Source organism: Hemiscyllium ocellatum, chromosome 13, assembly GCF_020745735.1.
Source record: "Hemiscyllium ocellatum isolate sHemOce1 chromosome 13, sHemOce1.pat.X.cur, whole genome shotgun sequence".
NCBI lineage: Eukaryota > Metazoa > Chordata > Chondrichthyes > Orectolobiformes > Hemiscylliidae > Hemiscyllium > Hemiscyllium ocellatum.
The window spans coordinates 4002846-4020326 of record NC_083413.1 but is presented as its reverse complement, the minus strand read 5'-3'; the positions used below and the strand labels follow the sequence as shown (position 1 = coordinate 4020326).

At 45.7% G+C, this 17481-nt stretch overlaps 1 protein-coding gene across 3 annotated transcripts in view; it reads right to left on the bottom strand.

Moving 5' to 3' along the window:
- Window positions 1–17225, bottom strand: part of LOC132821751 (transmembrane protein 255B) — an 88381-nt gene extending 71156 nt beyond the window's left edge. For 2 of the 3 annotated variants that reach the window (XM_060834479.1, XM_060834478.1), the window contains exons 1-2: window positions 16933–17225; window positions 12600–12742 (exon numbers count right to left, since the gene is read on the bottom strand). In XM_060834479.1, coding sequence (XP_060690462.1) covers window positions 12600–12742; window positions 16933–16966 — 177 coding nt within the window. In that variant the 5' untranslated portion in view covers window positions 16967–17225. Of the gene's footprint in view, window positions 1–12599; window positions 12743–16157; window positions 16387–16932 lie in introns of those variants that run through there. The other variant, XM_060834480.1, reaches the window with a different exon arrangement.
- Between the last annotated feature and the right edge of the window lie 256 nt (window positions 17226–17481).

Here is a 17481-nt window from a genome sequence, read left to right as displayed (position 1 = left end):
CTACACCGATGGGTCTCTCAAGCGTCATTGCCCTACTCCAGGGGATTGCTCGATGCACAGGTCCTCTTCAGTTACTGGGATGTCGATATGAATCATGCCTCTAACCACATCTTCTCTGACAGGTTGTACCTTTCTAACTCTACCGTCCCGACCAACAACATGCGCAATGCCATATCGCCATATTGTGCGTTTTCATTTACAACGTTTTGTATGTCCAGTGGTTGGCCGTCCCACTGCCCGAATATCCCCCAGCCCACTTATCTTGTCTCTCTCTTTTTCCCCCGCTGGTCACAGGCCTCAGGCCTCCAGCTAGGACGTGCTACTCAGCACCCAGCAGGGTGCTTGGCCCATCTCTCTTCCTCGCGGCCGCTCACTCATCTTTTCATCCGCCGACATGGGTGTTTAGGCCATCCCTTTTCCCCTCGTGTTCACAAAGTGCCAAGAACGAGGGGGGGCCCACCTACTCCTTCTTCCGTCTATGCCCTCCACATTTTTCTGCCCCCTCTCACGAACCCATTTTTATCTTTTCTCCCAAGTCCACAGATGTTTTCATTCGCTAAAGCATGATGGACGCTCATTTTAAAGCAATTTTCTCCTGCTACTTGTCCCCCCTCCTCAACTTTGCGGCTAGGGAGGGTTGAGCTACTGCTGCCACAGACACTGCCATTTCCAGTCCCTAAAGCGGGTATTGGCAACCATGCGGGTTGAAGATGCCAGCCAGCCTACCTGTCTGAGGCTACACTCTCCAATGCTTTGAACATGCAACCTGTAACTGCCAGTCAGTACCAAACCTTCCCATTGAAATCTCGTACAGACTCCTCTTGCCAATTGTACTGCCCTATCCTACAGCCCCGCTCCCCATTCCCCACGCCATAGTCACGCACCTTCATCGTTTTCTCCCAAACCCACACACTTTATGTTCACCGCCGGATCTGAGGTCGTCTTAGTTCTGTCTTTCATTCAGCTTGCATGAATTCAACTGGGTCTTGCTGAATAGAAGATCCGCGGATCCTTACGCTCCATCTCTTTTAAGGTTTTCAGCTCCCTGAGGTTTTCTACCAGGACACAGTCACTCATCTTCTGGCCTCATCTCTCCATTAGGGCATTTCACTCACTATGCTTCCACTGCCGTGCTCTGCGCCCCATCTTCTTTCCAAAGTCTTATGCTCCCTGAGGTTTGCTACCAGGATTCGTCACGTCATCTCCAAATAATAAATGGTGCCACCGCCACTGTAAACTTAAAGGTTCCCGACCCCTCTGTTGCACTGTGGGCGCTCACACCTGCCTTTCATTTTTCTGTTACACTCCTGGCCAACGCTCTCTTTTGTCCTCCACCGCACCTACAGTATCGGCAGCACTTTGCCGTCACCTTTTGCTTGAAGGCATTATACATACCATCGCCTCCCACAGGGATCAATACTCAGCTCCTGCCCAACTCCTTCAGTCTCTTCAACTGCGAGTAGTCCTCTCCAACTCATCTGTTCGTATCTTTTGCAAGGCGCTGGTTCGCGCTGAGAACAGCAGGATCACCAGGTTCCTTTGTGATTCTTTTCCCGGGGTATCTTTTAAAAGCTGTTACTTCCCTCAAACTGCCCGCAGTACCTGCGCATTCTCTTTTGTCTATGCCACACGGCCCTTCACACACACAGATTCTTGCATACACAAGGATTATACTTACACCTCTTGTTCTGTATCTCGTTTGGGGGGACAAGTCCCCTCAGGCAAACAGTCCAATTTCGTCCCACCGCAAATCTCCTAATTGCCCAGAGTTTTACATTGTCCCCCTCTCCATAATCATCATCATCATATCTTATACTGAGCTGGCTGGAAACACATAGGCCACCGCACGCACCACTTCTCTCATTGCTCCAGGTCAGCGCAACCTAATATATCCCTAAAGTCACTCGATGAGACGGGACCTGACGGGGAGGTGCAGAAAGATAGGGGATCATGCAACCCCACCTTGGCACGGTTTCTACGTAGGGTTTGGGTTGCTGCCCTTCTACACCGACATGGCTCTGTTTCACTGATATCTTTGCTCTTCTGGTACTTTATTCTGCTGTCTAAACTCTTCATTGGGCCTTCTCTTGGGAGGTCCACCTGGTTTATCATAGACTCCGCTTCGAGCGGGCAAATAGCCGCCAGGATAAGTTTGTGCCCTTCAGCTGGTGACTCAACCCCTTTTTATCTACATTGGTCTTTCTCCATTGTATAGGCGCCCTTCTCGATGTTACCAATACTGTCTGCCTCACAGTCGCGGTTCGCTCCAATATCATACCCAAGTGTCTGGGGGCGAAAATCCCCGCCCTGCCTGCTAGATGGGGTCCCGGCCGCCTTGAGGCTTACGCTACACGCCCTGAGAGGTTAGGGCGATCTCCTGCGCTGTGTCTTCCCTAACCACACGGTGGAAATTTACCTGCTCTATTGTCTGTTGCCACAGAGTTGATGGGGATCCTCATCATTTCCACATTAATGACCCTTATCCTAAACGGTCTCCATGGGTGACTCATCAAACGATTGTCCTACGACAACCCCATTGGTTGTGCGCCCCGAGCACGGGCAGTTCCCCGGGGTGCAAATCGAGATTGCTTGCGCCCCTTACCGCGCAGTATCAAGGCGTACCGTAGGCCTTCCCCTATGCAGTCTATTGTAGTTCCCTTCTCACTATTACCAATCCCACTTCCCTCTCGAGGGACTTACTCTATTTTTTCGACACAACTCCTGGACGAATGTTTTTACACTTCAAACATTGCGTTTTAAAACATACAGGCGCCTGCGCTCCTGCAGCTGCTAGTATACATTCCTACCGAGTCAGAACTGCCACTCGTACTATCTTGCATTTATATCAGTGTCCCGACTTTCATCTACCCCGTGTAGTGCTGCTGCTCAAATGGACACGGATTATCCTACTAATTGTCTTCCACACTATGCGCACACTTGATTTTAACTTTGTCAGAATATTGCGACTTGACACCGTTTGCGTGACTGCTCCCCGCAATTACCTCACCGACACTGGACCAGTGTCATGATTACGTTTTTTACATTTTTCCTCTGCCTCTTCGTAATTCGACGAACATTAAAACACCTACAGTATAATCTGGCTACCCCTGCCTCGACTGCCTTTTTGTGGCAGCCCGTGCTGGGGAGCCTTTTTCTCTGATTTGAGATCACGAATCCCTCTGACTACCTTTGTGTACAGTTGTACCCTTTCCCTTACATGAAACCACTCCTTCTACCTCACACAGAGTTCTCTCTATTTTGATGTGACTCCTTTTTGTGGAATACTGCCACATACAGGTCCGCGACTCATAAGAATAGTTAAGGCTTTCACACTACCGTCATTATTTTCACCATGGTCTTTATATCTGCCCCCCATTCCTCTTACACAAATGGTTGAGTACACTCTTCCTGGTTGCATTTGACAGTCCACATGAGCACAGACCTTATGCTCAGGAGTACTGACTGGAGACTTTGGGCACTGCCTCCCGTCCATTCCGGTCTCCCAGACATGCCACCCCAAAGACCCCTTACAACACAACACTTTATTTCCCATAGTAGTCACATAGTTCCTGACTGACCCCGCCATATATCACCCTGGTGATGCGGGGACTCCTTTTTACTGCATTCCCACAGCCCCATCTCACTGATTTAAAGGTGCTGAGGTATCATTACTTTTCAACCAGACCCCCATCCGTTGAGCTCCACCAGGAGACGCCGCTGCCACCAACTCCAACAACACGACAGCCTGTGTGTGACCTCCTACAAACGGACAGGGACATATCCAATACATGCTGTAATGCGACGTCCGCTCGTGAGCCATGATACCGGGTTTCTTGCTTACGGCTGGTTGCGATAAGGGCTGGCGAGTGGGGACCTCCCAATTCTTTTCCCCACTGGTATATTACCGCCGTTCCATGAGCTCGCGGGTTGGGCGTAGTAAATTCTATCTCACCGGTGCGGGTCAGCTCCCTCAATGACTTTCTTTCGCATTCGTCTGATCCTGTTGTACTCATGACTAACTTTTCATCTTCATGTACGCTAAATGAAGCCTGGTTGTCCAAAGAGCCCCCACTTATTTATTTTGCCCATTTAAATTGGGGATATGGGAATTGATCCTTCCATAACAGCAGGGGGGGGTGAGATGTACTGTGTGCCTTAGCAATTGAGACACTGCTGTTCTCGCAAGCAGCCTTTGCGGACTGTCCAGTATTCCTGACTGGCCTCAGCCACCCTCAGAGGCCACTGACCATGCTACTGAGCTGCCCATGCCTGTCCTTGGGGTGGTGAAATGGATGTCGCCATCTATTACTCAATGCAGCACGACTGGTTAGCCAATGACGGGTAAGATCCCTCGGGCGAGGGACAACCTAAGACAGGCACAGTCGCGCATTGACATCGGAACGCGTGGCCTCCGTTCGTCTCCATTTGATGAGATTTCTGCCTGCTTGCATCCGTGTCGGACGGTTGGACAGCACTGCTGCTCTCTGGAGCATACTGCTCTACGGGACCACCGGGGCACACTACAGTTTCACACTGGGTTTCAGATCTCTAGCGGGTACCTAACTGCTGGTACCAGGCTGTTCCTACTCCCTTTCCAAACTTACAACATCTATTTACATTTGCCGGCTCTTTGGACTACAGACTTGCGTTTACTAAATGACTTACTCATTCTAACGCACTCGCGTACATTTCGCCAGCTCTGAATGACTTGTTGCAATGCTTGTCTAATCCTGTGCTTTTCGTTATTTCTGCAGACACTGCCTCAATTACTTCAACTATTAGTTTAGCTTAGCATGCAGCTGTGACTATCTATTGCTTAACTGTGTAGCGGCGCGTTTTTCAGGGCACCCTTCATCCCCATATGACTGTCTCCTTAGAACCGGTGAGTCTGGTCGATACAACACCGGACACCGGTCGCCTCGTGGGGTTGCGTTCCTTACGGGATAAGGGGGTGTGGCCTCTTTCGAGGCCAAGGGAGGGAATGTTGGGGAGAATCTGCTATCGGGGTACCTACATTGGGGCTAGGGAGGGGAGCACCATTATTAAAGCAGACACTGTCAGATACCAGCTAAAACACAGCCATGTAAAGTAAACCCAGCCACTGCAGGACTGTCTGCCTGGGGCCACATTCCTGGGGGATTAGAACATGTCCGTCAGTTTCAGATCATCCTGCTACACTCTCATTGTTAATAAAGGAAACCGGTAACTATCGGATAGTGTAAATCGCACCGATACCACACTTGATTGATAAAGTACTTGCTAATGCCCCCGCTGACGTCAAACTCATTCGGGTCCTATGTTAAATGATAATATCTGTATATTCAACTATGGAGAACTATTGTGAACGCCCAGACAGCCAGACGCATGGCGATGAGGAATCCCTTCCAACAATAAACTTTTAATTTACAAGATCGGAAACTGCCGAACCCAGGATGTCTACCCATTGTTCGGCACAGCAGGAGTGGGACAGGTATCTCGGGGCAGCCAATAGAGACACTAATCCCTTCACAGACAGGTGAACCAACCAATGAAAGAGCCGAACAAGGGGAACCTGACCGGGAACTCGAGGAAGCGCGAAGTATAACTGCACCAGATCCGAAGGGAGAGGGAGAACGCCTTCTCCAACGAATTTGCATGCTTTTGAATTCGTTGTATAGTTTGCCAGTCTTGATTCTGTAATAAACGGTGTTTTTGCTCCAAACTCTAGCCGGTTTGATCTCTCCTTCCAACGAACACGTAGAGACGAGACCATTCGGTTTCCGTCACAACACGTCCCACAAGTAGGTGGCCTGTCTCCCCAATATAGAGGAGGCCACATCGGGTGCAGCGGATGCAGTAAATGATGTGTGTGGAGGTGCAGGTGAATGTATGGTGGATATGGAGGGATCCCTTGGGGCCTTGGAGGGAAGTGAGGGGGGAGGTGTGGACGCAAGTTTTGCATTTCTTGAAGTTGCAGGGGAAGGTGCTGGGAGTGGAGGCTGGGTTGGTGGGGGGTGTGGACCTGACGAGGGGGTCACGGAGGGAGTGGTCTGATCAGAGTGGTGCTGGAAAAGCACAGCAAGTCAGGCAGCATCCGAGGAACAGGAAAATCGACATTTCGGGAATAAGCCCTTCATCAGGAAGAGACAGGAAGCCTCCAGGGTGTAGAGCCCCTGGAGGCCTCCTGCCTCTATTCCTGATGAAGGGCTTTTGCCCGAAACATCGATTTTTCTACTCCTCGGATGCTGCCTGACTTGCTGTGCTTTTCCAGCACCATTCTAATCTAAGCTCTTGCACTACCTGCCTATCTCTCTTACCTTTCCTGGAGTTAACCCATCTCTGTGACTTTATCTGCAACTTTTCTCCCTTCCTGTAACTGCCGTCCATCACACCCCCTTGCTCTTGTAAATTCTGCATTGCCTCTAACTGATCCATTCGATCTGATGGGATTCACAACTAGCGACATTTATTGCAAATATAATCCCCAGTAACACGTAAACTCTCCCTAAACTCCCACATCTGACAAGAGCATATCACTCTACTAAGGGCCATTTTTGCTTCTTTCAATCTAATCCTAAGGGACAGGATTTACATGTATTTGGAAAGACAAGGACTGATTAGGGATAGTCAGCATGGCTTTGTATGTGGGATGTCATGTCTCACGAACTTGACAGAGTTTTTTTGAAGAAGTAACAAAGAGGATTGATGACGGTAGAGCAGTGGATGTGATCTATACGGACTTCAGTAAGGCATTCAACAAGGTTCCCCATGGGAGACTGGTTAGCAAGGTTAGATCTCGTGGAATACAGGGAGAACCACCCACTTGGATACAGAACTGGCTTAAAGATAGAAGACAGAACATAGAACATAGAACATAGAAGGATACAGCGCAGTACAGGCCCTTCGGCCCTCGATGTTGCGCCGACCGAATCCTACCTAACCTATACTAGCCCAATAACTTCCAAATGCCTATCCAGTGCCCGCTTAAATGACCATAAAGAAGGAGAGTTCACCACTGATACGGGCAGGGCATTCCATGAACTCACAACCCGCTGTGTGAAGAATCTACCCCTAACATCTGTCCTATACCTACCACCCCTTAATTTAAAGCTATGTCCCCTAGTAACACCTGACTCCATTAGCGGTAAAAGGTTCTTAGTATCTACCCTATCTAAACCCCTAATCATCTTATACACTTCTATCAGATCTCCCCTAAACCTTCTCTTCTCCAATGAGAACAGCCCCAAGTGCCTCAGCCTTTCCTCATAAGATTTTCCTACCATTCCAGGCAACATCCTGGTAAACCTCCTCTGCACTCGTTCTAAAGCTTCCACATCCTTCCTATAGTATGGCGACCAAAACTGCACACAATACTCCAGATGAGGCCGCACCAGAGTCTTATACAACTGCAACATGACCTCAGGACTCCGGAACTCAATTCCTCTGCCAATAAAGCCCAGTACACCATATGCCTTCCTCACAGCACTATTTACCTGGGTGGCAACTTTCAGAGATCTGTGTACATGGACACCAAGATCCCTCTGCTCATCCACACTACCAAGTAGCCTACCATTAGCCCAGTAATCCATCATCTTGTTATTCCTACCAAAGTGAACGACTTCGCACTTAGCTACATTGAATTCCATTTGCCACATTTCCGCCCAGCTCTGCAACTTATCTATATCCCGCTGTAACCTACCACTTCCTTCCTCACTATCCACAACTCCACCGACTTTTGTGTCATCCGCAAACTTGCTTACCCAGCTTTCAAGTCCTTCCTCTAGATCATTTATAAAGAAGGTGGTGGTGGAGGGTTGTTTTTCAAAACAGAGGCCTGTGACCAGTGGTGTGCCACAAGGATCGATGCTGGGCCCACTACTTTTCATCATTTATATAAATGATTGGGATGTGAACATAAGAGGTGTACTTAGTAAGTTTGCAGATGACACCAAAATTGGAAGTATAATGGACAGCGAAGAAGAGTACAATAGGATCTGGACTAGATGGGCCAATGGGCTGAGGAGTGGCAGATGGAGTTTAATTCAGATAAATGCGAGGTGCTGCATTTTGGAAAAGCAAGACTTGGCCGGACTTATACACTTAATGGTAAGGTCCTAGGGAGTGTTGCTGAACAAAGAGACCTTGGAGTGCAGATTCATAGCTCCTTGAAAGTGGAGTCACAGTTAAGATAGTGAAGGTGTTTCGTATGCTTTCCTTTATTGGTCAGAGTACTGACGATAGGAGTTGGGAGGTCATGTTGCGGCTGTACAGGACATTGGTTAGGCCACTGTTGGAATATTGCGTGCAATTCTGGTCTCTTTCCTATCGGAAAGATGTTGTGAAACTTGAAAGGGTTCAGAAAAGATTTACAAGGATGTTGCCAGGGTTGGAGGATTTGAGGAGAAAGTGAGGACTGCAGATGCTGGAGATCAGAGCTGAAAAATGTGTTGCTGGAAAAGCGCAGCAGATCATGTAGCATCCAAGGTGCAGGAGAATCGAAGTTTCGGGCATATGCCCAAAACGTCGATTCTCCTGTTCCTTGGATGCTGCCTGGCCTGCTGCGCTTTTCCAGCAACACATTTTTCAGCTTGGAGGATTTGAGCTATAGGGAGAAGTTGAATAGGCTGGCGTTGTTTTCCCTGGAGCATTGGAGGCTGAGGGGTGACCTTATAGAAGTTTATAAAATCATGAGGGGCATGGATAAGGTAAATAGGCAAAGTCTTTTCCCTGGGGTAGGGGAGTCCAGAATTAGAAAACATAGGTTTAGGGTGAGAGGGGAAAGATATAAAAGGGACCTAAGGGGCAACCTTTTCCCACAGAGGATGGTACCTGTATGGAATGAGCTGCCAGAGGAATTAGTGGAGGTAGATACAATTACACCATTTAAAAGGCATCTGGATGGGTACATGAATAGGAAGGGTTTAGAGGGATATGGGCCAAGCGCTGGCAAATGGGACTAGATTAGGTTAGGATATCTGGTCGGCATGGACGAGTTGGACAGAAGTGTCTGTTTCCGTGCTGTACATCTCTATGACTCTGTGACTAGACTCTAAATGGTTTAACTGCACAGCAGCAAACTGCATTTGACCCAAAGATAATATTCATCTTTGATCGCCCAGCATTTGCCCTGAACTGAAGAAAAAATGGTTGAATACATTGTACTCCACAGAAAACATCAGTCAAAATAACTTCTTGATTTCTAAACATGGTCAGCGTGCCTGGAAAAGTAATGTAAGTCTTATGTTTGCAAGGCCTCTCTCTCTGTCCTTGGATTCAGTCCCAAAATGCGTAACATAGTTCTTGCTCCAAATGAAGTGACATGTGGTTTCAACTATCAATTTAACTCCCCATGTAGAGAACCCATAGGTTAAATAAAAACATTCATTGCTTGTTATTGTATCAGGTTCACGGGATATATAGTTAGCTCCTGTGTAATCTCCTTGAGGTGCCTTAGGTTATAAACTGCAAAACAGATTCATTAAACAGTGAACAGTAGCAAAGATATCCAGTGAGTTCCACAGTAATATACAGACTTCGATGTGCTTTCAAATATTGAAAATAACAATTGTAATGTAGACCGCTTTCAAAACAGGGCCTAAATTCATAGCCCTGTGCAGTCCCCTGCCTATCCCTCCATATTGGAACCATACCTTCTGGAAATTGACTGAAACAAAGGAAATGTATTGATTAAAACCAGGTCGCACTGACAATCAAACATCTACTCTTAAACAAAAAGGTAAAAGCTGCCAGTGTCTTAACTGAATAGTTTAGTCTATTCCTGAAAAAAAAACTTTCCACTTTCAAATGATTTGGACAAACTGAGCCTAGGGCCAGTCCAGTCAGTTTCCCCACGAGGGCTGCCAGCCAGAGGAGGTGAGTTTCCCTCCTTCATGTGACCCCTTGGGCTCTACCCACCTTCCCCTAACAGTCCACCCACTCCACAGGGAGAACTTCTCTTCCATTCACCACTCCAACTCTGACCAGCTACATTTCCCATTCTGCTGCTCCTCCAGGGCAGAAGCAGTAAAGTGTACGAGTGATGCTTACTGGGTCTGTTTCACCTTCTATAACTCAAACTATCTTTACTCCGAAACCCCAACCATTGAGCCACATCCTGATCCAACAGCTGTTCCAATGTGGTGGCCTCATGGGTTTCCTGATCTTGGGAAATCCCAATTTGACTGGCTTCAGGGCAGATGGCTTTCTCCTTGGCATGCTCCTCCTCACCATCCCCCCCAACTCTTTTGTTGGGTCTCAAGGAATCTGATTAGACTAGACTAGACTAGATTAGACTAGACTTACAGTGTGGAAACAGGCCCTTCGGCCCAACAAGTCCACACCGACCCGCCGAAGCGCAACCCACCCATACCCCTACACATACCCCTTACCTAACACTACGGGCAATAGTAGCATGGCCAATTCACCTGACCTGCACATCTTTGGACTGTGGGAGGAAACCGGAGCACCCGGAGGAAACCCACGCAGACACGGGGAGAACGTGCAAACTCCACACAGTCAGTCGCCTAAGTCGGGAATTGAACCCGGGTCTCAGGCGCTGTGAGGCAGCAGTGCTAACCACTGTGCCACCGTGCTGCCCACTGTGCCGTGATGTTTGATATAAGCCAGCCCAGTGAGTCTAAAAGATCATCCCATTACTTCACGGTGCTCACAGTGTTAATCTCGTGCATTTCACCTCTTTTAAAAGTTCATTCATGGCAGATGGGAATCCCTAGCCAGCTCAGCAATTACTGTCTATCCCGAATTGCCCTTGAAAGGAGTGGTCTGCTTGGCTGTTTCAGAGGGCAGGTAGGAGTCAACCACCATAAGATATTGGAGCAGAATCAGGCTGTTCTTCTCATCCGGTCTGATCCGCCATTTGAATCATGGCTGATACGTTTCTCAACCCCATTCTCCTGCCTCTCCCATAACCTTTAACTAATCAGGGACCTTCTGTCTCTGTCCCAGTCTTCGCGAGTTCTTTGGAAGGAGAGACCGCACCAGCTTCTTTAGTTTGGAGCAGAGCACCGTTTATTTTACAGAATCAAAACTGGCAAACTATACAACGAATTCTACAGCATGCAATTCGTTGGAGAAGGCATTCTGTTTTCTCCTTCGGACCTGGCTCAATTATACTTCGCGCCGCCAGGAGTTCCCGGTCAGTTCTCCCTCGTTCGTCCCCCTCATTGGTCAGTACACCTGAGAGCGAGGGGGTCTGCGCCTCTATTGGCCGTTTCGAGGTGCCTGTCCAGCTCCCGCTGTGCCAGACAATGGTACAGCCATCCTGGGGTCGGCAGTTCCAACCCTGAAATCAATAGTCCATTGTTCAGAGTATTGATCTCATTACTATGTGTCTGACAGGCTAGGCGTTTTCCGTAACAGAGTCAATGGTTTTCCGCAAGCGAATTAACAATCATTATTATTTATCATGGGTTTCGATGGGAATCTATTCTGGTAGGTATATTAACAGATGCTTTAACAATCATGTACTCCGATAGCGCAATTCACACCGTTCGACAGTTACCGGTTCCTTTATTAGTCATGAGTTCTCAATGGGGCAGTCTGATACTGGCTGACATGATCTAATCAGCGAGGAATGTTACTTCAGACAGGTAGCCCTGCAGTTGCTAGGTTCTCCCCCATGGCTGTGATTAACTGTTTGGGGACTGGAACTGGTAATGTCTGCTGTAGCAATAGTGCTACCCTCCCTAGCCCCACTCTAGGCAATCTGATGGTGTATTCTCCCCAACACTTAAATGAACTTAATGACTTTGCCCTCACAGCCCTCTCCGACAATGAGTTTCATAGATTCACATAGACGGTGGTGTGTGTATGGAATGAGCTGCCAGAGGAAGTGGTGGAAGCTGGTACAATTTCAGCATTTAAAAGGCATTTGGATGGGTACATGAATAGGAAGCATTTACAGGGATATGGGCCAGGTGCTGGCGAACAGAACTAGATCAATTTAGGATATCTGGTCAGCATGGACAAGTTGGACCGAAGTTGTGCTGTACATCTATATGATTCTATAAGTAGAATGGATATAACATGCAACTAAGCTCATTGCATTTAAATTCAGAGAATATTGCTAACTATTCAACAGTCACATCTTAAAGCATATGATGGCAACCACAGTTAATTCCAGCCAGGTAATAAATTATATAAACGAATGTGTATGGCTATATCTAAAAGGGAAGTATTCAGAAATCATTATCCGAAACACATGTGAATCTGGATCCCCTTTTTGCTGTAATTCTGGAACCAAATTGAAACAAAGCTTTAATACAAAGCTTTGAGGGCTTTCCCTGTTGACAACATGTATGGAGTAAAAAGGAGGGGTATATAAACTTCATAGCTAACCCCATCTCCTACATATTAGTTGCTAGATCTTTGGTAACAGGGGAGATCATCATTTCCTCTGGATCTCACTATCTTCCCAATTGGAACTGAGGAACGAGGAAGTGTGGGGATACAGATGCATTGCAATTAATCTAAATACATAAAACTGCACTCGGTGTCATCACCAATGTTCTTTAAGTGAGTGGAAGTGGCTTTGGGGTATTTACATGGAGTTGGGGAATATTACATATTCCCATTCACGGGAATTTCTCATTTTGACTTACAATTATTCCAGATGCATAGCCGATGATGCTGATATTCTCTGTCCTTGTTTCAGTGAAAATCCCAACGGCAGTAATGACAAGTGAGAGGAGAAGCAGGATGCTTGAAAGCCATACTGCCCTTTTTTTCCTTTTCATCAGTAACTCTGAAAAAGGAAAGTCCCAGTCACTTTAATCCTAAACAATATATTAGTTTTCTTTTTAATGACAGATTACATTCACAAAGTCAACCTCGCAATGTCTGCTGTCTAATTAAATCGTAGTTACATAAAAGGTTGTGAAACATTTTGATACTTGTACATTCCAGAGAGAAATTATTTACAACACATACTTTCAATTTTAATCAGAAAATAAAAATCTGTGGATCTGGAACCAATTATATTTAGAAAAGACTGGGTATGAGCAACAGATTTTGTTCCTTAAAGGGCGTTAAGATTAGATTACCTACAGTGCGAAAACAGGCCATTCGGCCCAACCAGTCCACATCAACCCTCTGAAGAGTAACCCACCCCAGTCTAATGCACCTAGGACTATGGGCAATTTAGCACAGCCAACTCACCTGACCTGCACATCTTTGGACTGTGGGAGGAAACCAGACCACCTGGAGAAAACCCACACAGACACAGGGAGAATGTGCAAACTCCACACAGACAGTTGCCTGAGGCTGGAATTGAACCTGGGATCCTAGTCCTGTGAAGCAGTAGTGCTAACCACCGAGCCACCATACCATCCCATGAACCTGATCATTTTTCACAACAATCCAGTAATTCCATCGTCACCATGAACAATACTAATTTTTTATTCCAATTATTTAATTAAATGTAAGTGTGTACACATACTCAAAAGAATTAATTCTGGCCTTTTGATAACTATAACTGATTATTATAATCATTACTATAACCAACACTATAACTATTCCTAATCTATATGATATTGCATGAAGATCATATGGGATGTTCAGTAAATCTCTTGTGACTGTTTCAAAGGAGACAAAATTCACGTTGTTAGCCCAATGTATACAGGACAGAATGAACAGATTTTATTTACAGCAATTACATTTTTAATTTTCAATGGATTAAGTAGTTACGGACAGCTGGCTGAAAAGAGGAGTTAAGGCTGAGATGAAGTCCGCCACAATAATGTTAAATGGCAGAGTTGACTCAAGAAGTTTAATTGCCCATTCCTGTTCCTACTTCTTATAATCTTAAATTTTCAGCAAAATTTGTTTTTTGTTGCCATAATTGGCATAAGCTGCTGATGCTCGTTACACTCTGTAGGACAAATTCTGACTGCATATCCTCTCAGGAGAAAGTGAGGTCTGCAGATGCTGGAGTATCAGAGCTGAAAATGTGTTGCTGGAAAAGCACAGCAGGCCAGGCAGCATCCAAGGAACAGGAAACTCGACGTTTCGGGCATAAGCCCAAGGGCTCATGCCCGAAACGTCGAATTTCTTGTTCCTTAGATGCTGCCTGGCCTGCTGTGCTTTTCCAGCAACACATTTTCAGCTCTGCATATCCTCTCAGCAATGATACTAATGTAAATCTCGTTGGAGCCATGTCGAGTGGTTCTGGGGGTGAGTGAACAAAATGGGGGCTAGTGCAATGCAGCCCAAGTGAACCACATGAACACACGGAAACAGGAACAGCAGTCCGAGCTTCCCACTGAGCTCCATATAATATACCTCATCAATTATCCAATAATCTCCTTCAGACCCTTTAAGGCTAGTATATCCTGAAGAAACTATTTAGAACCTGTGCTGTACAAGTTAGACTGATCCTTTCACAAATTTTACAAGCTGGTCCCAGTGACAGTGAGGGCACCTCTCACCAGCAGCATTAAAGTCCAGCTGTTTTCTCATTCCAATACATTGAAAATCACTGGATTCATGAAAGTAACTATGGGACGGATTGCTATTCTGACCAGAAAGAAATATTTAGCAGTGTTTCTCGGGGGTGATATTAACACCTCTGATCTTTTGATTTCTATTAATGGACTGGACCTCTGTGCAGACAGAATAATTTCAAAGTTTGCAGATGACAATGAAACTCAGAAATGTAAAAAGTGTGAGGAAGACAGTGGCAGACTTCAGGATGAAATGGGTGCACACGTGGCAGGTAAGATTGAACACGCAAGTGTGAAGTGAATCATTTTAATAGGAAGAATGGGGAGGAGGTGATATAAAAACCGCATGGTACAATGTTAAAGGGTGTGAGAATAGAACTACCTGTGGAAGTACCTACAGATTTCTTTGAAGGGAACAAGGCAAAATGAGAAATAGCTTCAGGGATCATGGGCTTTCCTGACAGAAGTGTAACATGCAAACAGAAGGAAATTATTCCAAAAAGACCAACAGAATATGGAGGACATGAGATTTTGTAATGGAAAACTGGTTTTTACTCAATTTTTTTTACTGCAAACAGTGTACTGCTACAATCACATGTTGATATAACACAGGGATATACTGTCCCTCCTAAATGGGCATTGCCAAAGTCTATCACTCACAGAAATATTCTGAGAAAATGCATTTTCTTACTCTTATATTTCTGTAAATGTTTTGGTTGCAGAAATATTTAAACCTTTAAATGCAGCAACAAATATTCTATATTTTAAGAATCTAACAACAAATTAAATTTGGGGAATAAATAAACGGGTACGGAGCAGAATAAGCTTTTCAACCCCTTGAGTCTGGTCAATAAAATCATGGTCAATCTGAATGTGACACATTCCTGTCAAATCAGTCTCTGGGAGAAGAGTTACACCAGCTCATGACTCACTGAGTGAAAAAAGCCCTTTGCCTGAAATGGGAGACCCCTTATTTCTAAACTGCATCCCCACTTCCAGTCTTTCATGCAAAGCAAATCCATTGTTTCAACAGCTGCCTTGTTAAATCCTCCCAGGATTTTATATGTCTCAATAACATCACCTCCTCATCTTTGAAACTCCAAAGGCTCAGTGTGTACAAATAAAAACCAGAAGAACTGCAGGTGCTGTAAATCAGAAACAAAAATAGAAATTGCTGGAAAAGCTCAGCAGGTATGGCAGCATCTGTGGAGAGAAATCAGAGTTAACTGATCTGCTCCGGTGACCCTTCCTCAGAGCTGTTCTTCAGAGGGAAAATCTCTGATTTCTCTCACAAATGCTGCTAGACCTGCTGTGCTTTTTCCAGCAATTTGTTTTTGTACCAGTCTGTCCAATCTTTCAAACCCTCCACCAACACTATTGCAGGCATCACTAAACCTTCCCTAAACTGCTACTAACACATGTACACCCCTTCTTAAAGTAGAAAAGCAAACCTACACAAAAAAACCCTGCAATGCAATGGCATAAAAAGTTACTGAACAGACATTAGAGGAGACAGAGAAACATAATTAATGTTTCACAATTAAGACCATTTCACTACAAGACTTTTAACTAATATCACCTTCAGTTGCTCAGCTTTGAGGTCACAGTCATTTCATGTAAAATATAAATTTTACAAAATGGAACAATGGCATGCATAAAGAAAATAAATTGTTTAAAATTGAACAGAAAGACCCAGGAAGACACATCAGACTAACGTACATTTTTTGAGAGATCCACCAATATTTTTCTTGTCTATTTCAGGTTTATCCGACCCTTCCAAAACGAGCCCATAAATTTGGCAAGTGTTTTGACCAAAAGGACAGACTGTCTTCTTGATATTTTAAAATTTCAACCCGGCAGGTTGAAGGAAAATATTCACATTCGCAAAAATTCGTTCAGCGAGATTCCAGCCACACGTTAAAAACGGAGAGATGTTTGTTTTTCAAAGTTCACTCTTTTCCAAAACCTGTCGTTTGTAGCAGATTTTTTTTTCGGAGGAGAACTTTGTAAATAAACAAAAACAAATCCTTGATCCTGGGGATTTTACAGGAAGGGCTCGACTACAAACAAACTCCAACTATTGTGGCCGGGAATATTTTGTGCAGATCTGAAATCTGCAAATTACATGGAATGGTATTTCAGAGTAAAGGCATCGAATGACATGCAGAAGATGGTCTTTAATTTGCCTGGAATTTGTGTTTTTATTTTGGTTTCTGAGCCGATGAGGGAATGTGAGTCGCTTTGAGTGGAGGCTGCGGGACAGAAAGTGTTGCTTGTTGTTTCAGTGAATGAACGGGTCGAGAATGTCTGAGAATTTAATGTCTGAGAACAAAACAAAAATGCAGGAAGTAAGTAGTTTTGAGCACAGACTCTAGTATCTGCAGTAAATTTGCTGTTACCACTTCATGTCACCGTTCACCTGATAGAATAATTATCCAGTTTATAATTTAAATAAACGGTTCCATAATTGCCATGAACAAAGTCATCAACTCACCTAGGAGGTGAAATCGGAGTTGTGTTTGTTGCATCTCTCTCTGTCTGTCTCCTCCTCAACTGAATGCTGCAGGACAGGACGCTAGAGTCCAGGAAGGAGCTGGTTCTGGACTGAGGACAGACCACCTCCTGCACTCACCCAGAGCACCCCCAGGGCTAAAGGGACCTCCGCTTCCGGCCCCTGGACACGCAAGATCTCACCCAGAGGAGAAAGTGAGGACTGCAGATGCTGGAGATTAGAGTCCAGAGAGTGGTGCTGGAAAAGCACAGCACGTCTCACCCAGAGTCGTCACCCCCGAGTTGCATTCTGCAGCCCCCCCTGCCGCTCCCCAATACAGAAACACCCAGACAACTTCACATCCAGAAACAAACCGTTCTGAGGAAGGGCCACTGGATCTGAAACTCACTCTGCATTCTCTCTCCACAGATGATTAGAGATAAAAAAAATCTGCAGATGCTGGAATCCAAAGTAGACAGGCAGGAGGCTGGGGGAACACAGCAAGGCAGGCAGTATCAGGAGGGAGGGGGAACACAGCAAGGCAGGCAGTAG